Genomic DNA, 24,082 nt, shown 5'->3' on the forward strand with positions numbered 1-24,082 from the left:
CCTAGAGCCCACTCCAGCCACTGCCCCCTGCCCCACCCTGAGCCACTGGCAGGACAGTGAGAGACCAGTTCAGGGGCCCTGCAGAAAGGCTGGGCTGAGCAACACAAACATACTTGGAAATAAATGGGTTCCTGGCTGCCTTGTGCTGCCTTCCTCTGGTGGTTGTGGATCATCACATGTAATATCTTCACCAGGATACTCTGGCACTGAGGGATTCAAGTCCTATTTCTTTCATCACTATTTCTGGGCAGGCTGAGGTTCAGGTCCAGCTCTGCCCAAAGCCTGTGATGAAACTTTACCTGCAACACCAATGGAGAGAGAGGGATCAACAGCCCTGAGCCAGCTCCTGTGCTCTAGAGCTTCAGGGAACGGGGACTTAACAACAATTTGAAATACCACAGAATCATGGCATGGTTTGGGTTGGAAAGGACCTTCAAGATCATCCAGTTCCAACCCCCTGCATGGGCAGGGACACCTCCCACCAGCCCAGGCTGCTCCAAGCCCCATCCAACCTGCCCTTCAACACTGCCAGGGATGGGGCAGCCACAGCTTCACTGGGCAACCTGGGCCAGGGTCTCACCACCCTCACAGGGAAGAATTTCTAACCTAAATCCCTCCTCTTCCAATTTTAATTCATTCCTCCTTGTCCTATCCCTCTATACCCTTGCGAAAAGTCCCTCCCCAGCAAAACCCACAGAATCGTGGGATGGTTTGGGTTGGAAGGGACCTTAAAGATCATGTAGATCCCCCCTGCATGGGCAGGGACACCTCCCACCAGCCCAGGTTGCTCCAAGCCCCATCCAACCTGCCCTGCAACGCCTCCAGAGATCTGTCTGCATATGCACAGACCCAGCTACACAGAAACACTGCTGAGCTGAAAGCAGCAAGTGCTCAGAGGGAGTGTTTCCACAGGCACAGGCTCCTAATGGTGCTGCTGGTCCTGCTGGGCACAAGGCACTGCAAAGCCAAGTGTGGCTGCCCCACAGCCTGGAGAGGCTCTGGTTCTGGGCACACCAGGTTTTCAGTCAGTTTTACATCCCAGTTTACAATACAGGAAAGATGGAAACTCAATCTGCAGCCCAGGCTTGAAGACTGGGCCTAAACTCATGGGAAATGCCTCTCATGGATCAGGGATATCTCAGCACACATGGAGGACCAGAAGATTCCCTGCATAACATGGAAAAAATCCTGGTCCTAAAACCAGGATACTCTCAGCCCTTGGGAGAGGGATGTGGCAGGCACAGGCACTTGGCTGTCACAGGCCCACCCTGATGGCTTTGCAGCAGGGGTCTAGCACCAAGAACATCTTCTGTGGCTGCTTTTCTTTCAAGTCAGGTGCAAAATGCCAGTTCACTTTGGAGGGGGCAAGAAGTGTCCTCATCATCAGGCAGCTCAGCTCCAGCCTGCAGAGCTCTGTGCACATCAGCCCGTGGCTGCACCCACATGTCCTGCTACTGCACCAAAACTGCACTGTATTTACCTGAAAACTTCTGTCCCACCTTGACATGACATTTCAAGGTCTGAACTCTGCTGCTGGAGAACTCTCTGGGTGTGAAGGCTCCACCCTTGGGGCCTGAAACATGGAGAGATGAAAGAAGCTCTTGTTTTTCCAAGTGACTCACGTATTCCCATCCTTCAGCACAGTAATGGAGGGGCTGGACCTGACTCTGGACTTCAAAAGGAGGGAAAGCAAAATACTGGGGTGATGGAAAAAAAGGGAAGGGCAGGAGAACAGCCTGGGCCCTGATGAAGACACACCAAAAAGAACTCTTCTCATCCAGCACTGGCTTCTGCTCCCACGAAGACAAATCGCGACGCTAAAGTGGAGCTAAAAGACACAACAAACTCCAGCTCTTCAGGACAGAACAACCAGAATAACTTGGTGAGCAAAAGCCCAACTTCTGGCCCATTTGAGGGCCTAAATCTCAGTCCACCCTGAAAACAGAAGCAGAATTAAAGGGCTAATTTCATTTCATTAGGACTGATTTTCAGGGCACAGCAGAGTCTCACACAGGTGCTCTCAGAACACTCCAGCACACCCCCCTGAAGCCTGAGAATTCCCACTGACAGGGAAATCCTAAGAGGTGCTGCACTGAGGCTGGGATTTGGGGACCCTTCCACTGGATTCCCCACTCTCTCAGTACAACTGATCCTCTTTTTGTGGAGGCAAGTCCACGGTGAAGTACAGGATACATTTAGGATAAATAGATTTAAGCCAGATTTACAATCCATTTCAGTGTGTTCCCAGAGCAGCTTTTAATCCAGTTTTATTAAGCCAAAACAAAAATTAATCTGTTTGGACATAATAAAATGCAGGGAAATGAAGGACATGATGCTCACTGGAGTGTGATTCCTTGGCACTGCAGTGCAGGAGGGCCAGTTCTAATGCAATTATGGAAATAACTGCACTCCCCATTTCTGTGATTCTCATTATGGATCAACTGCTCATGCTTTGGGAGTCAGAAGATTGGGAATCCAAGCTTAATTTTCAAGTTTAATGAACATTATTTCCCAACTCTTGAATTCATGCTGACAAATGCTTTACAAATAGCAGGATATCAGCTCCCAGCCTGCAAAGTTTGTACTTCCAGATGCCTCCAGGTCCTGCTACTGAAGGGTCAGAAGTCATTATCACTTTCCTCTAGTGGCTCTGGCTTCCTTGCTCGGTGACTGGATTTGCTCAGGGAGATTTCCATGCTGTCATCTTCCACATCATCCTCCTCCTCGTCTTCATCCAGGTCAATTTCACTATCCCCCGAGTCCTCCTGCAAACAGGAAAGCAAACAGAATTCATGGCCAGTTCAGTCCTCAGGTGGCAAGGCATCCTTGCCAGCTCAGAAGGAAAGGACAGCACTGCTGGCTGATGTTATGTTGCTTTCTCCCCTGCCCTCTGAGCAGTCACCCACCCTGGGGGCTGTGGGAAAGGTTTAGACTTGCTCTGGGGAGCAGCAGCAGATTCTGCAAGAGCTTTTGTTCCAGCTTGGGCTGCTGTGCTGCTGGCCTTCCAAAAGAACAAAAACCCAGAGCTCAGCTGCCTCTGGAAGCTAAGAGCTACCCCATGGCTTCCACCAGCAGCTCCCTGCTCTGCTAGACAGCAGCTGCTTCATTCCATTTCTTGCAAACTTCTTTCCCTGCTTCAGGGGGCTGAGAAGAACGACCTCCCTGACTTCTGCTGAATCTGTGGTATTAAAAACCTTGCAGGTGTTTAACTTTCAAGTGATACCTATGGAGAGAGCAAAAAAAATCGAGGTATAGAGAAAGAGAACTGACTGCAGCAGAGAAACCCACCTGTGCCTTGATCCTGTGCATGCTTGGCCGTGCTGGGACAGATCTCCCCTTGGAGAACCAGAGTGGAAGGAACAGGAGAGGCAGAGCAGGGGAAAAAAAAAAAAAGCACAAGAACATAAAAGAACACAGCAAGTAACCAAAATGGGAGCAGGGGAGAAGGCAGAAAAGCCAGGTACAGCACTGCTGGCTCCCGGGCAGGCTGAAGTCTGCTCTCAACTCCATAACCTGATTAACTCTTTGAGGGTTCAAACCAGCCTCACTCCTTTTCTTCCCTGATTCCAGACACCTGGCTGCCTGCAAGAGTCCCTGAGCAAGCCCCTCAGCTGTGCTGAGATGAGGAGGGCAGAGCCAGGAGATAATCAAAGTGGCTGCAGCTGAGGGCAATGAGAGGCTGAAGGCCTTGGACTCCACACCTGGGTATGTTTGGGCTGTGCCAACAGGGAGACATGGGGAAAACCTGGGAACAGGGAAGCCCAGAGGAAGGAGACATTGCAGAGGATGACTATCCAAATCTGGCAAGAACATGGTCAAGGACAATCAGACTAAGGTCACTACACCTTCACCTACAGCACTGGCACTCCTGACCTTCTCCAGAAATGGTTCTGAATGCCAAGGGCACAAATCATTTCCCAGAAGGCAGCAAACAGCCTTAACCACATCCAGGCTGGCTGCAGTGAAGAGCAGAGCATGGTCTGCAAGTCCCTTTCCAGAGTAAAGGAGAGGATGGGCAGGGGTATCTTCTCTGTTCTGGGCCTGCCTGCAGGAGCAATAGTCTGCCCAGAGCTTCACCTGCCAGTGTTCAGCCCAGCAGCCGTGGCAAATGGATATTGCATCTGGTGGTGAACACTGGGAGCTTCCTACTACTCTTATGTCCCCTCTCCTTGGGACCCTGGAGTTGTGCAAGGTCACAGCTTGTCCACCCTTAACCCCTGCTTTCTCATCCAAGCCAGTGCTTTGCTCCTCCCTTAGGGTCTGGGGTCTGTAATAGGCTTTTGTGAAGGGATTTTCTAGGGGGACTTCAGAGCACCTTCCAGTGCCTGAAGGGGCTCCAGGAAAGCTGGGGAGGGACTTGGGACAAGGGCAGGGAGGGACAGGACAATGGAAAATGGATGAAAACTGGAAGAGGAGAGATTGAGGTTGGACATGAGGAGGAAATTCTTGGCTGTGAGGGTGGGGAGAGCCTGGCCCAGGCTGCCCAGGGAAGCTGTGGCTGCCCCATCCCTGGCAGTGTTGAAGGGCAGGTTGGATGGGGCTTGGAGCAGCCTGGGCTGGTGGGAGGTGTCCCTGCCCATGCAGGGGGGTGGAACTGGATGGTCTTTAAGGTCCCTTCCAACCCAAATGATTCTATGGTTCTGGGAACAGGTTGCTCAGAGCAGCTGTGGCTGCCCCATCCCTGGAAGGACACTGTTGGCCTGTGCCAACAAGCACTCTCCAAAAGAATATTAAAGCATCCCCTGGGTAACAGGGCAGCCCCACACTGCTCCTAGGTGGTAGCTTGGATGCCAGCACCTTTTTGGGATGGTGAGGAGAGCTCACTGTATGGGTGCAAACCACATCTCAGCAGCTGGCTTCAGCTTCCTGCTACAGATAGAGCCCCAGGAGAGGGAAGCACAGGAAGGTTGCCCACACCTGTCCCAGGTTGAGCACAGCAGTCAGAAGAAGGGCCTGCTCTGACAACCTGAGTAGCCACTGTCTGGCTCAGCAGGTCAACCCTAAGCAGACACAAAGCTCTGGGACAGCTTTATGCACAAGGCAGGGATGCCAAGGGGCTCACAGCTCAGCTCTCATCCCTGCCCCATCAGCTGGAGACTGATGCTGTGTGTTAGTACAGGAGGGCTCCAAGGAATGTGGTTTGTGGGCAATGCAGGTGATTTAGACCCACTCATCCAACTCCTGCTACACTGCACTGATCCCCTCTTCCCAGCAGCTCAAGGAAGCAGCTTTCCTGCAGCTGTGTGCCACCAGCTCTGGTCTGCATGCTGAGGCTGAAGCACTGGGCAGTGCACAGAGACTCCAGGAGCAACAGAAAAATAGGGAAATGTGTCTATGCAGATGGCAGAGCAGTCAGCTGCAGGAGAGGTGGGGAAAAGCAGGCCTGGGGTCTAAAGTTGGAGAAGCTCTACAGGCAGATGGGATGGTCACTTACATCTTCCTCAGTGTCTCCACCTTGCATTGTCCCCACGACCCGTGTGCCAGCTTTTCCTGCAAGAACAAAGAGAATCAGCATGAAGCCTGGCTCGTGGTTGACACTGGGGGAAAATGAAAGAGCAGGTTCAGAGTTTCCATTGGAGAGGACTCATCAAGCAGCAGTGAGAGGCTGAGATCCCAAAGTTCACCCTGTCAGCATGTCCACTGCCTCTTGTCCTGTCAGAACTGTCACACTGGCATAAGGCAGCTCTGCAAGTACCATCCTGGTTGGAATTGCTGGCAGCCTGATCCTCTTCTACCTTCTCCTCAGCTCTGAGGCTGAACAAAGGGGGTGGGTGTCCTGTCAAGTCTTGACATGTCTCCAGCACTGAAGCTGGTGAGGGTCACACAGCCAAATGTAGGGCCTCACTATTGATGAGGGACCTGTTCACACAGATGGAAAGGGGCAGATTTGAGCCTGTTCTCAGGGCTAGAGCTGCTGGTCACATACATGTGACCACATAACTCTGGATCAGGATGGGGCTCCCCATGGGAAGCTTTGACCCGACTGCTGTGTCTTGACAAGAGTCCAAGCTTTGGTTCCTATGCTCTGGACAGGTAAAAATGGGCAGGACTGAGTGAGTGCACTCAACACCAGCAAAGATACCCCAAGGCTGAGTTTCCATACACAAAAAGTGGAGACACTTTAACCCAAAGCCGGTGGTACAGACAGAGAGCCCACTGTCAACCTCACAGTGTAGCTCCAGCTCCAGCTACTGGATAACTTGCCCAAGATGGTGATCAGTCAGCAAAGAGCATGTTCAGAGCATGCACAAGTCAGAGGATCATTATCTGCCAGGAGCAGTTTACTAGACACTAGGAAGGGACCTACAAAAGCATGGAAAACAATCCCAACAGCACAGCAGACAAAACAACTCAGGGATTTTAACTGTTTGCTTTAAGCCTGACAAGCTAAGGCTGTGTCTCTGGTAAGTGTAATTAATGATAACAAAGCTCTTCCTAGAAAAAATGCTACTTGGAACAAAATCTACCATTTTTCTAATGAAGTTTTTTGCTCCTAAAACTGAAGAGCTGGGTCTGGCTGCAGCCTGTACCCACAGCACTAGGTTATGGTGTCCTCTGAGGTGAGGCACCACAGTCTGAGAGCCTCCAAAGCTCCAAAACCAGCATAAAAACCTTCCCATGAGAAACTGCCATGGAAATATCCTTCCTGAATAAGTGATGTTTCCAGCATTTTTCAAGGATGTTCAAGTTTTACAAAAAAAAAACCAGAAGAAGTGAGGATAAAAATGCTTGAATGATACTGACTTGAGAACTTCAGCTTCTTGCTCTGGTCAGAGAGGGGAGAACAGAATGCAACTCAGAAAAAAACACACATTAGCAGTTTATCTAAGGAACAAGTTCAGGAAGAAGTAATAGCACCTTAAATTATCCACACAGGCATTTCATTCAGGACCCAGAGAGGCATTTGCTGATGGTCAGAATCACTGACCACTCAAAAGAACACCAAGGAAAACGAATCTGATTGTCTGGTTTCATTTTGCTTGACTACAGACTAAGCAGAAGGTTTCTTTTTCCACCTAAGTGAAACAAAGACCCTCAGACAGTCATTTCTGAGTTGTTCCTGCCCAGGGCCCTAGTGGAATCAGCAGCTTGAGGCTGCAGGTTCCACCTCACATGAACAGCACCAGAAACCAGATGTCCTTCCCTGTAGGAAAATAACTCAGGTGTGTTGCACCCATGACAGCAGCAGGACACACTGATGGACTCATTATAGGTATTTTGAAGAAGACTCTACCAGAATGAGTGTCAACAGCTACAGGGACAGAAATGCAATGAGATGTACTATTATTTTTCTAAGGCTTTGTATGAAGCTACTTCAGAATCTGCAAGGCAATAATAACCCAGGAAGGATTTTCCTCACGTGGTCCTTTTTTTCAATGTATAATCCTCGATTTGTTCCCCTGAAAACACATTTTCTTTCCCCCCCCACTGACACTGTCCCCTTACAGCTCACAAGAACTGAGCAGCAAACAATAAACAGGATCTCTTTACATTTAGGATTACTCAGAGAAGTCCAGTACATCCTTCTGAATAAAAGCAATTAAGGAAATTACCTTGCAGCAGTGTTTCCATGGCCACGTGCTGCTTTGTGTTGTGCTTGTCTTCTACTTCACTGTTGGATCCTTCATCCTCTTGAATCTCTATGTCAGAATCATCACTATCTGGTGGAAAAAAAACCCAAACAGTTGATAAACACCACCCAAGCCAACCCACAGGAGCACTGGGCTGCAAGAGATGCTAGCAGTCTGTTCAAGTCTGCCTGTCATCTCATTGTAGGTTAGAAAAACACAATGAGGTGTCCTCAGAGAAATGAAAGCAGTTACAGCCAAGCTCAAAGATGCCTGGAAGACAAGAAAGATTCCCAAGATGCAGGAATTGCAAGTATTTTCATGATCTGTTTTTCTCTTTCTAGCCAAACTAAAGCCTGATTAGTCCCTTCCTCCCAGCTCCCCAGCCAGCAAATTGGAACAAACCTAACGGACTCAGATTAAATTGTTCTTCAGGTGTTTGAAACTATGAAAAGAGTCTTCAGACACTTCAAAGTGCCTGCAAAGAAAAGGGAGGACTGTTCTCCAGGTCACCTTGAGGCTCACAGGCATGGTCAACCAAGGTGATTCCCCTCTGAACCTGTTCTGGAGTAAAACAGTGGGTGGGAAGTTCAGAGCAGACTCTGCTCCGTTTCAATCTCCTTCTCCCCCTGTCTCCTTCTTCAGGCCAACCTGCTTGTGCAAGCTCCTGGGCTCACCAAAACCAAGCTCCACTTTCAGCTTCTGCCCACTTAGGATTATTGACTCCCTTCCTCAAACATTCAACTCCTGAGCCTCAGCTCCTTCCACCCTATGATCTCTTCTTCCTCCTGGAGAGATGAGCCCCTCTACCCCAGCTGATCCCACAGCTTGCAGCTGATGCCATGTGGTGGCCTCTCTCCAGAAGCTTAAGGAACCAGCCCTGCTATAACAAACCCCTCCAAGGACTCCATGTGAGGCCAGCACCCAGCACAGCAACAATAGCTGTTGATTATTTAGAGAAATTAGGCAATTTTTTTCTCAGGTACATTTAATTACACACATGTCTGAGCTGAAAATGGAAAGAACTACTTTAATTACGATTAGTAATGAGCTGACACATCTTTGCAATATTTAATTACTGGACAATATACAAATATTAGACATTTTCTCATAATGTTTTTCACGACAATATCAAGTTAATGACAAAATCTGAGATATATTTGATGCCTTGGTAAGATTATGAGGCTCCAGCAACGTTAGCTACAATTTCTATTTGTGTTGCACTTTTGTTCTTGGGCAAGTGAAGACATCACTCACTGCTGTGTGACCCTGAGACTGTTTCTGTTTACCTGGTGTTCAGGAAAGGGAGGTTTTGGGTTTTGTTCAGCTCTTGCCCAGGCAAACTCCTCGGGAAGAGCCACATGGAACCTAAAGAAAGGATTCAGGTTTGTGCTCTCTGTGTTGGAAGAATGAGACTCTCGCCTGCAACGGTTCTCACTGCTGCTAATAAAACATCCTCACTCTTACTTTGTGGGTTGGTTTTTTCCCCCCCTTCTTTTTAATTTTCTCTGAGCAGCCACTTCTCCCTTTCAGAGATTGTCCTTTGTGCTCCTCCTGTTGTGCATCCACCAGCCAGAGCTGAGGATGCTGCAGAGCCCTTAGGATTTCTTTGCCAAACTACTTCTCTTCCACCCCCATTAGCACCTTCTGCTTCTCACGCTGGGACCTCCTGAGCACGACCTGCCAGCTGAGATGGTGATGAATGGAACCAGTGCTCTGCAATGACAACCCAAAGTGTCAAACCCAGTAAGACCCCCTCTGGGGACAGGACTTAGAGCAGAGAGGCAAAGGGACCCAGCTCTGCTCTGGTTGGGAACATGTCTCTAACAACTCAAACAACAATTTTACACTTTTCTGGAAATGTGTTGGGTTTTTTTGTGTGTACCAGGCTCTCAGATCTAACATGTAAAATCTATTTCCCTTGGGACAAAGCCATGGTAAGAGGAATAAACCGGAATGAATCTGCCACCTCCTGCTGTGCATAAAAGTGCTCTTTCCTAACCCCCACACTGAGGGCTGAATGCTCTCCTGGACCATGTGAACCCTTTTCAGCTCACCTCAAAGGAAGCTCATTTCATCACACAAATACCTCCAGTCTCTTTCTTTTGGAAAGTGAGACTTGCAGGAAGATCTCAGGGTGAGTAAGTGCCTTGCAATAGCAGTGATACCTGCTGTGGAGGGAGAATCAGTGGCTGAAGGACCCCAAGCTGCTGCTTTATGAAAGGAAATGTTTCAACAGCTTTTTCCCCTCCCTCCTCTCACCTAACCCCTTTGTTCTTTCCCCAGGTTCTCTGCTATTCTCAAGCCTCCCTTTCTCACACCAGTTCTTTTACCCTTCTCCCCCACTCACTCAGATGTTACAAGTCCTGCCTGTCAGTGATGGGAGCTGCAGTTTTCTGGGGTTCAGCCCACACGTGGATGTCACAGAGCACCTCTAAGAAGCTCCCAAAAGCTGTGCCTTGTGCCCCAGCTCTACCTCTGGTCTTCCAAAGCACTCTTGGGTTTCAGCTACTTTAAAAATCCTGCATTACCTTTCCATGCAAATGAAGAAAAGATGAATCAGGTGAACGATTAAGCCCAGAAACCCAGTGGATCACTTCTACTGAGTTCTACCTTGGAAACAAATCTTGGTAGGGATTTATGGTGAGCATTTGGATTTTGCCTCATCCCTGGAAGTGTTCAAAGGCAGGTTGGATGGGGCTTGGAGCAACCTGAGCTGGTGGGACCAGTTGCTTTAAGTGCACTTCTTACCTTCCTTGGTCATTCTGAAATGGTCTTTTCTTTTTGTTCAGGAAGATCAATCCCTGCCCAGGGAAGATACAGGTCTCTGTAGCTTGGAATTATTAAAAATAACTCTTGGTGACAAGCTCCATTTCAAGTGGGATTTGGAATCTTGGCACAGGAATAAGCAGCCAAGATATTTTTTGGCCCATTTTATAGAGAGGTCATAGCCAGTGACCATAACTACTTTGAATGATCTTAAAAGCCAAGAATCCATCCAAGTGCAATTCAATTAGCACATGAATTTGCAATTATTTAACGAGCAGAACACAAGACTATTGTGGACAAGTTCCAAGTGTCTGGTACAAGAAGATGGATGGCCTGAGCATCCTGCTGGAGAGAGTGCTGAGCATGAGCAAAATCATCCAGGCATCTTGTCTTTGTGGGAATTATCCAGCAACTCCCTGCTGCAGCCTCCAATGCCACAACTGCTGCAATGGGGCTTTTTCTTGAAGTGCTGTCAGGTTCAGAAACACCAGCTCTGGAGTGGAAAGGGCACAAAAGATCCAGTGCAGCACCAAACTGCAACAGCCTCCTGTGATTTGCTCTCCAAAGCACATCACCTGTTTGCTCTAACATTTCTTTCATGTTAACACAGCATTTATTTGCTCTCCAAGAGCATCAGTTAAACCCTGTTGCTGTTGCTGAAGAACACTGAAGTGGTGCAAGTTCCAAAATGCTGTGGCACGTGGGTATTTATTCAGCCTTACAGGCCAAGCAGCACATGAGAAAAGTGGCACATTTCCATTAAAAACAAAACAACCCATAATTTTACAGCCAACACCTTTGCAAAATGAAATAACATTCTGGGCAGAGTGTTAACCCAAAAGAAACACAGAAAATATTGGGGAAAACTCAAAGGGATCGTTTTTTATCATTTGAAACCAAAATATTTTCCTTTTCATTATAGTTTTAAATAGTCTGATTTTAAGTGGAAAAAAATCATCTTTAGAAGACAGAGTGTGAGAAAACCCAGTGGAAAAATGTGTAAAATAGAAAGGTCTAGAAAAGATATAAGCAGACTAGGCTGAAAGAAATGGTTTTCAGTCTAGAAACATTTCCACTTGTTACTTTTTGTTCAAGCACCTCCTTTTTTTAACCTTGAATGAACCTGAAAAACCACCTTGAATTGCTGCTGTGGCCAGTGAACCCCCAGCCCTCTCCTCTCACAACAAACCATTATCAGAGCAGTTCTTCACGTGTCCTCACCTAACAACAGCTCTACCAACAGCCCTCCCACTGCTCACCAAATAGTGTCTAATACCATGTTTTTAGAGTCCCTGCTCCATTAAGCACAAGGAAACCAAGCCCTGAGTTTCAAACAATTGGCATTTGTCACTTGGCAGCAACCTTGGATGTGCCACCAGGGCACAAGGTGGTGAGAAACACCTCACTGGACACTGGTTTCTCTAAGAGCATCTGATGTGGACCACAGATGACAAAACTAACAGCTATTTACTTACCTCTCATCACAAAAAACCCCAACAAACCCTCATTTCTGTACTACTGGAAATACTTAATTCTATATCAACATGGAATGGTTTGGGTGGGAAGGGACCTTCAAGATCATCCAGTCCCACCCCCTGCATGGGCAGGGACATCTCCCACCAGCCCAGGCTGCTCCAAGCCCCATCCAACCTGCCCTTCAACACTGCCAGGGATGGGGCAGCCACAGCTTCCCTGGGCAACCTGGGCCAGGCTCTCACCACCCTCACAGCCAAGAATTTCCTCCTCATGTCCAACCTCAATCTCCCCTCTGCCAGTTTTCATCCCTTCCCCCTTGTCCTCTCCCTCCCTGCCCTTGTCCCAAGCCCCTCCCCAGCTTTCCTGGAGCCCCTTCAGGCACTGGCAGGTGCTCTAAGGTCTCCCCGGAGCCTTCTCTTCTCCAGGCTGAACACCCCAACTCTCAACACATCTCCCCACCATACACACAGTGCTCACAGTACATGGGAAGAACATCCCAAACTGCCTGATCAAGGGCTCTGGGGAATCCTCTGCAACAGGAACTCCATCCCAAATAGTGCTTCTCATTCCTAGTGTGAATGTCACTGGGAACCTTTGGAAGGACTTGGGCAGCAAAGCTGGTCAGTGATGCTGCACCAATTCTGCTGTGATTCTTCATTTCCTTTTGTGCTAAAAACTGTGTATTTTCTAGTGACTAGAATCCTGGGATTATCGTAACATCATCACTGAGATGATCACAAGCTGGAGCACAGGAGGTTTAACCTAAATATAAGAAAATCATTCTTTCCTGTGAGGGTGACAGAGCCCTGGGACAGGCTGCCCAGGGAGGCTGTGGAGGCTCCTTCTCTGGAGACATTCCAACCCCACCTGGACATATTCCTGTGGGATCTGCTCTAGGGGACCCTGCTCTAGCAGGGAGCTGGACTAGATGATCTCCAGAGGTCCCTTCCAAACCCCACCACTCTGTGATTCTGTGTGGAATGGCTCTGCAAGCACAGCCCTTCAAGGCACCAACTACACCATTTAAGGCACCAAGCTCTGTATTCTCCTACCAAAGCAAATATCTTGCGTTTGAATTGTCTACAGGGCATCATTTAAGCATCAATGAGAGGAGAAGAGAGAAGGGGAAAGCACAGCCTGGTACCTGCTCACCACAGAGAGGTCTCAGCTTTACAACCTGCACTAAATTAACCTCCCAGCACCCAGTTGTGGAGCCACACTTGTGACTGGGAAACAACCTCTCAGACTCACATTTCTTCTCCCAGTTCCACCTCTGCTGTCTCCCACACCCTGTGCAGATAAAGGCAGGTTGGAGCTGAGGGAGAGGACTTCATTTTCCAGGGTTGTGGCACACTCAATAAATGAGCCAGCACTGAAAAAAAGGATCCTGGTGCTCTTATCACTAGAATAATTAGTAATTATGGCAATTAAGTGCTTGAATAGAAATGTATCACAGCCATGTTTTTAGGTCACTAAAAGTCATAATCTCATGTCCTTAGGTGGCAGTTAAATCACTCACTGAAAGGCAAGGTTCTTATTATTTCAGTTGTGCAAAAAGACCACCAGTTTTCCAAGCTATCTGGAAAAGGTCAGATAGCAGGACTTGACTCAAGTAAATCCTCAAAACAATTCCACATTCTTTCAATTTAGATGACAAATCCTATGTTTCAGCTAAAACTTCTTCACTTCTTACTGTCTTGATACCCAATCAAATCAAAGATGAGCAGAAATGAGTGAATTTCCCCTTTCATGAGCTTGCTCTGAAAATCCCTGCCAGCAAACCAACTGGGAAGCACAACTGTTGTGTCCTTCCTCAGTTTCAGCTTCCATGAACTCTCCCCTCTGATCCTGAGAATTAACTCCCCTTCTGTTTTTCCCCACCACTGTATCAAAATGCACATATTGCCATATTAAATTCACAGGGGCAATTCATCTTACTGATGTTTGGCTCCAAAGGAGCCAAGTCTGGTTTCTTAGCTGCAAGATCTCAAGAGCTTATTACTCCCTTCTGATCCTCAGCTAAAATGCTAATTAAGAGTCAGTTTAGAAAATAAACCCCCACATTTAATTGCAATCCCATTTTGCAGGTACACTAAAATCAAGGCAGTGCAAGCAGGCAAACCTGGACCCCACTCTGAAGATGAGGGATATCAAAGAGCATTTCAAGCTGGGAGATTTTCATCTGTGAAGGTTAAGACACATCCTAAAGGATGATTCCAAACACACAACTGAACCCCATGCCATGCAGTGTGCCAGGCTGACTGCTGGGGAGAGAAATGACATTCCAGTTCTGCACGGGACACCAGCACATGTGTCATATGAGGCAGCCAAGCTCAAAACATGGAGACTACTCCCCTCCACACAACTGTTTTCCTGGGTAGAATCCTCTGACCCAAGTTTGCTGGCAAACTGACCTTTCATCAGCAATCCCATGGTGCTGGGACAAGTGCTATGGCCACAATCAGCTTGTCCAGGCTTTGAGAATGGTAAAATTGAGCCTAAAATTTGCTCCCTGCAATTGCACTGAGTGTTCAGTGGATGATGGTTTCCATCCCTCAGTACTGCAGGTCAAATTTGCACATGACAGAGGTTATGCTCCTTGTTTCACTGTTGTCTTTTTAAAGTTATTATCATTTTAATATGTGGTTGATACACCTGAAAGCTGTGTGGTCATTCAGTGAGACCTGGACAGGCTGGAGAGCTGGGCAAAGGGGAACCTCATGAAGTTCAGGAAGGACAAGTGCAGAGTCCTGCATCTGGGGAGGAATGACACCAGGCACCAGTACAGATTAGGGGTTGACCTGCTAGAAAGCAGCTTCATGGAGAAAGAACCTGAAGGCCTGGTGGACAAGTTATCCATGGGACAGCAATGTGCCCTCATGGCCAAGAAGGCCAATGCCATCCTGGGGTGCATTAGGAAGAGCATGTCCAGCAGGTCAAGGGAGGTTCTCCTCCCCCCCTACTCTGACCACATGTGGAGAATGGTGTCCAGTTCTGGGCTCCCCAGGCCAAGAGGGACAGGGATATACTGGAGAGAGTCCAAGGGAGGCTGCAAGGATGATGAAAGGACTGGAACATCTGTCACATGAGGAAAGGCTGAGGGGGACAGTCTCATTTCAGTCATGCCCTGTGACAGGATGAGGGGCAATGGACACAACCTGGAGAGGTCCCTTCCAACCCCCACCATTCTATCATTCTACATACCCTCTTGACTCTGTCACCTACCCCATGTCCCCTCCACTTCAGGCTTTTAAATGGATACCTATCACATAAGGTAGCCAGTCCTTGACAATTCTTCTGCTAATATAAAGGGTGTAGAAATCCCACTTACTTCCACTCTTCAGCAGGTGCTGTTGTTCCTCTTCCCTCAGCCTGTTCTGCATAAGACGCAGCATGTTTGCTGATTCCTGCAAGGGGTGAACACAACTGAATTAGGAAAGCTGCCACATCCCCCAGGCAAGTAGCTAAAGGGATGGTCCTACACCACCAGGTGAGGACACTCCTGGGCAGCATGAGGAGAGAAAATGTCAGCGTTTCAAGTAGTTTGTGAAAACAAGTTCTTAATTGAAACATTGGAGCTGCTACTTCATGTGCCCATGAGGGGCAGGACTAGAAAGCACATACCCAGGTCAAACAGTGCCCTGGAAATCAACCACACATCCACAGCTGGAACCTCATTTTGAAAATGAGTTCACTTGTCTTCAACCCACATCAAATTCCTGCTGTTACAGAACAAAAGGAAAAGCCTGTTTGGAAAGCAGGCTTTGGTTTTCAACCAATGCTCCATGAAATGGAAGTGGTTTGTGGAATGACTGCAGCTGCCTAAAGCACCAAGCAAACCAGGATAAACTCATACATTTCCAAGCAAGTGGGAGCAAAAAGTTCTAGAAATACACTGGGGAAGTACAGCCACATAACATAGTATTAGGGAGTAACCATGATGGTGAAGCTGCACAAGGTGGTGTGTTGGTTTCCTTTTTTTGAATACAGCAGGTTGTGGTTTTTGTCAACATCTGCTGAGAAACACCAATGTCATGTCAGGTGTTGATGAAGTGATGAGAAATGCAGTTCAGGGCAAATGGGAAAAGACAGAACAGTGGTTATTGCACTGAGGAGGAGAAGCAGATGAGAAGCCTCCACCCGTTCAAAGAAGGCAAACACTATCAGGATATGTTACCAAAAGGCCCTAAATTCTTATAAAATCTAAGCCTTACACAGCCAACCAAGGAAGGAATGTGACAGCCCAGAAGGGAAGGGGTAGTGGCAGGGACAGACATTCCCATTCCAGCAGAACAGATCAGTCAGACAACATGGCTGGCTCTGCAGACAGAAACTGGTGAGAGGAGTTTTAATCTTCTAGGATGCACATACAGAGCATCACAGACCTGGGAGAACAAAGTGACTAAGTTTGATTGTTGAACACCACAAAACAAGGGGAGTAGGTGTTTTGCTGAACTCATAGAATCCAGTCTGGTTTGGCTTGGGAGGGAACTGAAAGCTCATCTATTCCCAAGCCCCCTGCATGGGCAGGGACACCTCCCACCAGCCCAGGCTGCTCCAAGCCCCATCCAACCTGCCCTTCAACACTGCCAGGGATGGGGCAGCCACAGCTTCCCTGGGCAACCTGGGCCAGGCTCTCACCACCCTCACAGCCAAGAATTTCCTCCTCATGTCCAACCTCAGTCTCCCCTCTTCCACTTTTAATCCATCCCCCCTTGTCTTCTCCCTCCCTGCCCTTGTCTCAAGCCCCTCCCCAGCTTTCCTGGAGCCCCTTCAGGCACTGGGAGGACACTAACAGCCCAACCTTATAGCCAAGAGACCAACTAACTCAGTAGATTTCAGGCAAACCTCAAAGTGGAGGGAAGATCTCTTGTCTCCCATCCCCTTGGAGGTGGCAGCCTTGCTGGGGGGCTGGGTAGAAGCAGCAGTTGGGTCTGTCAGGGGAACTGCATCCATAGGCAGTCAGTGGGGTTGGAAGTCACTGGTGTTTTGGAGAGAACACCAGCAGGACTGCCCACATTTCCCCTTTCACACCAATCCAGGCAGTCCTGCTGTGCCTGCTGGACTTGCTGCTCCCATCCTGGAGAGAGCTCAGAGGTGGCAGCAGCAGAGCAGCCCCCTGATGCCTGCCAGGAGCTGCTGCAGCTGCTGTTGACCCACATGGAAGCCAAACATGAAGTTGTTCTAGCAGATTCTCAGCATCCTTTATCAAGGTTCTTACTAATAAATATTTCCCTTTTACAGACATTTCCACATCTTCACCACCTGAAAGCCACCATCACTGGCCATTTAAACCTTTGCAGAGGTCATCCTTGCAGTGGATGAGCACAGGAGGAATGAATTGAAAATTATCAGCCTCTATTATAAGACCATCTGTCTCCCCCTTATTCTCATTATTCCCATCTTCTCCCTTTCAGGTGCTGAAACAGTCATTGTCTCTCCTCATTAACAGCCATTTTACAGTAATCATTTCTACTGAAACACACCTAGAGCATGCTTGAGAACACACTTAACTGACACTCACCAGAAATTCATCAATTGTTATCATCATCCTAGGGTCAGTGGAAGGGATGGGGATTCATTTCTGCTGTAGGGCCATTATTTTACACCATTAATTCACTCCATTTTCCTTTTCAATCCCAAAACTCCCCTGTCCCAGGCAGCCATTACCTGTCATTGATGAACCTACCTAGAATCAAATTCTATTGAAAACCAGCAGATCTGAAGCTATTTTACAACATGGCTTGGTCCTTCTAAGTTATTCTTTTCCTGCCTTTTGCTGCTTCTTGCTGGAGAAATGTTCACTGACAGCACTGTGATAGATACAGAAGTGCTCCAATAAAAGGGGCAGAAGCAGATCAGTAATTCAAGCTGACAGAAGAATACTTATCCAAGTGAAACACCAACTGCAGCTTAGTAGGCAGCCACAAGGTCCCTTGGGCAACCCCTTCCCAGTGTCTCACCACCCTCACAGCACAGAATTTCCTCCTCATGCCTCACCTACTTCTCCCCTCTTCCAGTTTTAATCCATTTCCCCTCATCCTCTCACTCCCTGCCCTTCTCAAAATTCCCTCCCCAGCTTCACCTGGAGTTCTGAGCTGTCACGTTTCACCAAAACAAGGGGCACCACTTTTGTGGAAGAGATGAATGATCATGGCTCAGTAACAGCTCATTGAGCATTCCCTTCATGTAGCACATTTTGATTGCCCTAAGTTTTCAAGTGATATTGGTTGGATGTATGATTTATTTGAATTTAAGTACAATTCTGTTGTGTAAACCTGAGGTCAGCCTGCAGTGTCTGAAGTAATTATCATCTGAATTAAAACTGATTGGGAGTTAGTAGTCACAGCTGGGTCTTGTTCACCACCATGAAGGAGTCACTGACACATCCCTGCTAGAATCCAATGTCAGAATTATTATTATTATTACTATGAACACTCTCCCTGTGTCCCAGGAAGCACAAACCCTGAAGTGTCCCAAGGGGAGTCAAGATTATTCTCTCTTTTCAGGGAAAGTGTTTATTATATTACAGAGTGGTTGATTCTTGGTGAACTTGATTGTTCTAGGAATTGATAACAGAACCTTCCACCTTCAGATCAATTAGCTCTGATGTTTCTTATATCAAAGAATCTCTTCCACAGGTGGCTGACACACACTTCAGTTTATTTCTTATTTCCCACCAGGCAAGTCTCAAATTAAGGCAAGTTTCAAATTAAGAGGCAGCACCAGCGAGTCTCTCTCAAACAGTCTTGTTAGAGCCCTAGCACAGGAAGCAGGGACCTGTTGTTTATCATTTCTTGAAAACAGTTGCACTCCTAGATCCTCCTTGCAGGACAGAGCTTTAGCTACTGGCTCAGACCAGGATAAAGCTATTTTTAAATACCTCATTGTGGTGGGGTGAAGAAGAAGAAAGTAAAGCTGATGAATGATGCAGACAAAGCTCTCTTTGGAAAGGGAATGGGAAGCACTGTTTCTAGGACTGTTCACATGCATCAGACTATGATTCTTTAATACAAAATGAGCAGGTAATGCTGGGCTACCAATGATCTCCAACAACATCAGGGTTTATCTTCACATGCTTGTTCCCTAGTTTCAATATTTCTGTGTTCTCCACAATCACTCAGCTTAACCAGCAGGGACACAGGATTCCAGTTTACTCTACAGATTAAGAAAGGTGGAAGGTGCTCTAAGGTCTCCCTGGAGCCTTCTCTTCTCCAGGTTGAACACCCCAACTCTCCCAGCTTGTCTCCAGAGCAGAGCTGCTCCAGCCCTCTGAACACCTTCATGACCCTTCTCTGGACTTTCTCCATGAGCTCCATGTCCTTCTCATGTTGGGGGCTCCAGAACTGGACACAGTTCCAGGTGGGATCTCACACGAGCCGAGTAAAGGGGGAGAATCCCTTCCTTGGCCCTGCTGCTTTTGATGCAGCCCAGGACAAGGTTGGCTTTTCTGTCTGGCTATTTCAGGAAGGAGACATTTCAGTGGAAACATCTAGATTTCATATTTCAAATGGGACAGCTGAGTGCAAAGAGACAGGAAAAGCAGCAGAGCCAAGGAGCACCTCAGAGTGCAGCAGAACTCTGGGATCCCCATGATGTGCATGTTCAGAATAAAGCACCAGCTTCAGGTATGGGGCTCTGATTAAAAGAAAAGAATTAGTTTAATGAAGAGGGAGTTTACATGGGGAGGGAGAATTGCAGAGGGAAAGTCACAACAGTGTCTGTTTTTCCTTGCTTAATCATGACAAGACTGCTTACTGATAGTGATGTCCTAATGATGGGTAGAAAAAGGACTTGAGCAACCCCAAACCAAAGATCAGGTGGCTAAGAACATCCCATTCCCTGTGCCCACCACTTCATGGCTTTCTTTAGATTTCACAGCACCAGCATCCAAGCAGCCTTAAAATACCTTACAAAGAAAAAAAGCAGCTGAAGGAGAAAGTATTTCAGGGATGAAAAGCACAAGAAAGAATAAGCATATTCTGACTAAAGAAAAGGCAAAATTTAAAGGATATTGCCCTGTTATTCTGCTTTTTTAAACTGTATTAGTCTGTGTTGTCCTTTAAGAGAGAGGTATCCATTTATAATCCCCAGAAAATTCCAATCCCCAAATCTGACAAGTCTGAAGCTTTGATTTTCAGAGCAGCCAAAGCTGTAATAGCTTTCAGGTTTAAACATCAGAAACAATTTCAACTTCCAAACGGGATCAAAATTTATGAAGTGTGGTGAATCTTGTTTACAAAGTAGAAAAATAAGAACAAATCTTCGAGGAGACAGGGCACATAAATTCATGCTTCTGCAGAGAAATGCAAGGGGATGGATTCATTCCACAGGCAGCACAAGAGAACAGGAAAAGAATAAAAGAGGTGGCTGAAATTTAAAAAAAAAAAAGACTATGAAAACTGAAAAGATTATTGTTGGATTTGAAGAATAAGAAGCAGCAGGTGACAGTTTGTCAGGAAGTGTGAGGAACTCAAAGGGTCATGTGAGGACTTCTGATGTCTCCACAAGTGAGAGTTGATAACAGAATTCCAGATTTTCCATACATTTCCAAGGGCATCCACATCACTCGGGCAGGTGCTCTGCAGGTGGCAATTTCACCTGCATGTCACTGCTCAGTTCTGGCAATTCATTCAGTTCAGACTGAACACCAAGCCTTTAAGTTCCTTTCAACACAGAGATTTCTCAATCCAGTACCTGGCAGGAGACTCTTCCCAATTGCTCCATGTTATTTTGGCACCAGGAGGCAAATGGCAGAAGAAGCTCCAGGAATTCCAAAGCTCTCCTCTCCATGCTGTACACCCACCAGATGGAAGAACCAACCCAAAAAACCCACTCAAGCAATCAGCACTGCAGGCTGGAGTGCTTGAATGTCACTTAATTAAAATGGTGTGCTTGGGTACAATCTTTAAATCACTGTTCTAATTAGGAAATGCACTCTGGCCCAGGTCATTAGCTATACAACATCAGCAGGGCACCAAACCAGCTTTGAGTCTCTGTGCACCAGGGATTAATCAGTCTCATTATTCAGCAGGTTTCTCAATCAGAACCAAGATTCCTCCTCAAAACCTGCACCTAGTCAAGGAAAGGGATCCAAGAATCAGGACTGAGCAGCACTTGGGAGTGCTGGATTAACCTGATTACACTGCTGCTGCTTTTTCCTGGCAAGCTATTTAACAAAATACACAGTGATGATAAAAGAATTGACTCTCACTTCTACTGCAGAAGATAATTAAGAATTGTTTGATGGAACAAAAGACAACTCAAGGTTGGAAAAAAAAAATAATGGACCTATTGTTCAGTGTTTTTTGACAGTTGCAAAGAGCATCTATTAAAATGGATTAAATGTAATTATCTTCACCACTTCTCTGTCTGTTGATTCTGAAAATGACACAAGATGATAAACTTTAGGGAAACATGCAGCAATGTTTTGGAACAAAGTGGTTTTTTCTTCAGGCACTTAATCAATGACCCACAGTTCTGCTCCACAAAGCCCTGAAGCACCACCTGCAAAGAAGATCAAGACTGAGAAGTGAGGGAAATGCCCTGGTGTTCCAGGTTGGCAAGAGACTCATCTGAAATGGGTTCAACAATGTGTCATCTTTCTAAAAGAATATAAGGTCCTCCCACTGGTTTGGAAAAAAAAGAGGAGTGCACCAGCAAGTCCCTTGGGAGACCTGGAGATATTGGGAAGCTTGGGAATCTGGTTGGGAACCAGATTCTTCATCCTCTTTCATTTACCCAGGCCTGGAGCTTGACTTGGAGCACTGGTATCTCATAATGGTTTCAAATAGTAGCCTGGACTCCAGCATTCCTGAAGAAAACAGCACAGACTCCACTTCTACCAAAGCAACAGCTCCTACAACAGAGCAGTCATGGCTCCTCAAGTCCCTGGATTGCTGCCCACAATGAGATGGGCACAGTCTCATCCTTTAAATATTCTGAGTATTTTTAGATACACCAATTTTCTGTTCTGGATCCTCATGCTCCTCTCTTCAGTTCTGAAGCATTACTGTCCAATGTACCTATTTTTCTTCTTCATTTTGGATCTTTCCAAACAGTCCTCAGGGAAAAGCTTTAACAGACTGATATCCAGGCAGTGAAATGCAAGGATCTGAGGGTACTTTCAGGGTTAAGCTCAAGCTGTAGAACTAGACTCAGCAGGCAAACTTCATGCTGGTTAAAACTACCACAATGCCTTCACCAGAGTTCAACACAAGTAGCTTGAACTTGAGGTGATGGTTAAAGACACCCAATTACAGCCCAACCTGGCAAGAACACATTCCAGCTGCAGAAGACCTGGTGGCATTTTGCTTTTAGCATAAAACACATCTTAAAGATGCTCTAGTTCTTCTGCCTGCTGATGCAGGCTGCACAGAGCAAGTGACAGAAGAGTGCAAAGAGAAAAACACCATCTTTTTTGTCACAAGCTTGAATTCTGTCACAATTCTTTCATTCTGCACAATGCTGAAGCATTGTTCCCTGCTTATCATAGCAAATGAAAAGCCAAGCCTTTATGGGTAGATTTCTAGGTATCTCAGAAAAAGAAGGAGGAAAAGAAAAAGAAGTGCTCTCCATAATCTAAGAATGAGCACAGCCCTGACTGACTAAGATAACAAGACAAAGGCTTTAAAAAAATACCCTGAAGAGCTGGACACCAACTCATTACTAACTTCTCTGCATGAATTCATAAACAGTTTCAGGTAGCTTTGTTCAAAACACTTTTACTTTTGGTATTAAGTCTCACTGGCATTGGAACTGAAGGGGAAAAGCAGATTTTAGGCTTCAAGATTATGATTTAATTGAGGACTTCTAAAAAATTTATTTACCAAAGACATGGGGAAGAACTAGAACATCACCAAACAAGCCACATGAAAACACCAAGCTGAGTGCAAATTAGAAATATGTGAAATAACATCTAGAGAGAGTGCTTATGAAAAGGGAGGTTAATGGGAAATTGGTTCACAATGATTAACAAGTTGTCAAATGCCCGTGTTATCTTTTAAAAGGCATGTTCTTTTATCCCTCCAGCAAAGAGTGAAGCAAAATATTTGAGCCTTCTCAAGAGGATATGCCTGCAGCCTGGGTATGAATGTTGTCCTGTGTGGTTTAGACATACAGGAACAGAGAGCAGGAGGAGGGGAGGCTTCTCAGCACAATAAATCTTGCAGAACAACAAGGCTTTCTAAAAACCTCTCACAGATGCAGCACAGGTAACTCATAGAAGAGGGACTATAAGGTTACTGAGTCTTATCTGCAGCCTAAGCACAGGTCACACATTTTTACTATAAATACACACAGGTATGAGTACTTTAAAGGAGAAGACTAAAAAAAAACTGAGGTCAAACTAGTTGGTTTTCACATCAGGAAACACACAGCCAGGAAACGTGCAGTCGTGGCCAGAGAGAAGGAACATTATGCACAGCTCTCCCATATTTCTGCCAGGAACAGGAGTAACTTGTGTTGACAAAATAAAACATGATCTGCATAAGAAGGAGAGGATGAATCAGCAAGAGGAAACACTGGCTAACTGGAGGTGTAGAACACCCACCAGTGCTGAGGTCCAAGGGGACACAGTTCACTGAAAGATGTTTTCAGTGAACAACAGAAGATGTACTGGGTAACAACTGTGAGAAGGATGAAATAAACAACAAATAAAATGGGAAGCTAGAGGAAGCAGAATGAAAGGTCAGCTGAAAGCACTGCAGCCTGATAAACACCCAGAGGAAAGCTGGAGCAAGACAAGACACAGGTGCAGGTTATCCAGCAGGATACAAAGTGGAGCATGGCACTGAGTAGATACAATTCAACAGCTAAACAGAAAATCAAATTTTTGCCAAACAAAACTGAAGCCTGTGTGAGCAGGGATTCCAGCATGTCTGATCTTCCCACTGATGCTCTTTGCTCTTTTCATTGGAGAGGACCACACTGAGGAAACCAAAGAGCCTTGTGCTGAGAAACTTTCATACGTCAGTTGTTGGCAGGTGAGAAAAATACCATCACATGTAGCAAAAGGAAGATTAGAAGTGCTGAAAACATCCCTCATGAACAAAACCCATCGACTGAAAAGGAGTCAGGGAGAGTCAGGGACTAGAAAGAGGCATGATTAAACTGCTTTAACTTCACTAGCTCAAAAAAGAAAGCTGGTTTGTGTTGTGCTTGTCCAAGGGCAGCCACATTTCCTGGGTTGTCAGCAAACTGTCAGTCCCTCAGAGCTGCCTCTACAAAATGTGCTGCCTGGGCAAAGGGGCATGACAGCATTTTCTGTT

At 46.6% G+C, this 24,082-nt stretch overlaps 1 protein-coding gene across 2 annotated transcripts in view; it reads right to left on the minus strand.

Moving 5' to 3' along the window:
• Positions 1-2,225: 2,225 nt before the first annotated feature.
• Positions 2,226-24,082, minus strand: part of CLUAP1 (clusterin associated protein 1) — a 44,011-nt gene continuing 22,154 nt past the window's right edge. The window contains exons 9-13 of one of the 2 annotated variants that reach the window (XM_051631957.1): positions 15,145-15,220; positions 7,554-7,661; positions 5,435-5,490; positions 3,289-3,336; positions 2,226-2,765 (exon numbers count right to left, since the gene is read on the minus strand). In XM_051631957.1, coding sequence (XP_051487917.1) covers positions 2,619-2,765; positions 3,289-3,336; positions 5,435-5,490; positions 7,554-7,661; positions 15,145-15,220 — 435 coding nt within the window. In that variant the 3' untranslated portion in view covers positions 2,226-2,618. The remainder of the gene's footprint in view (positions 2,766-3,288; positions 3,337-5,434; positions 5,491-7,553; positions 7,662-15,144; positions 15,221-24,082) is intronic. The other variant, XM_051631958.1, reaches the window with a different exon arrangement.

Source organism: Apus apus, chromosome 14, assembly GCF_020740795.1.
Source record: "Apus apus isolate bApuApu2 chromosome 14, bApuApu2.pri.cur, whole genome shotgun sequence".
In the NCBI taxonomy this organism is placed as follows: Eukaryota; Metazoa; Chordata; class Aves; order Apodiformes; family Apodidae; genus Apus; species Apus apus.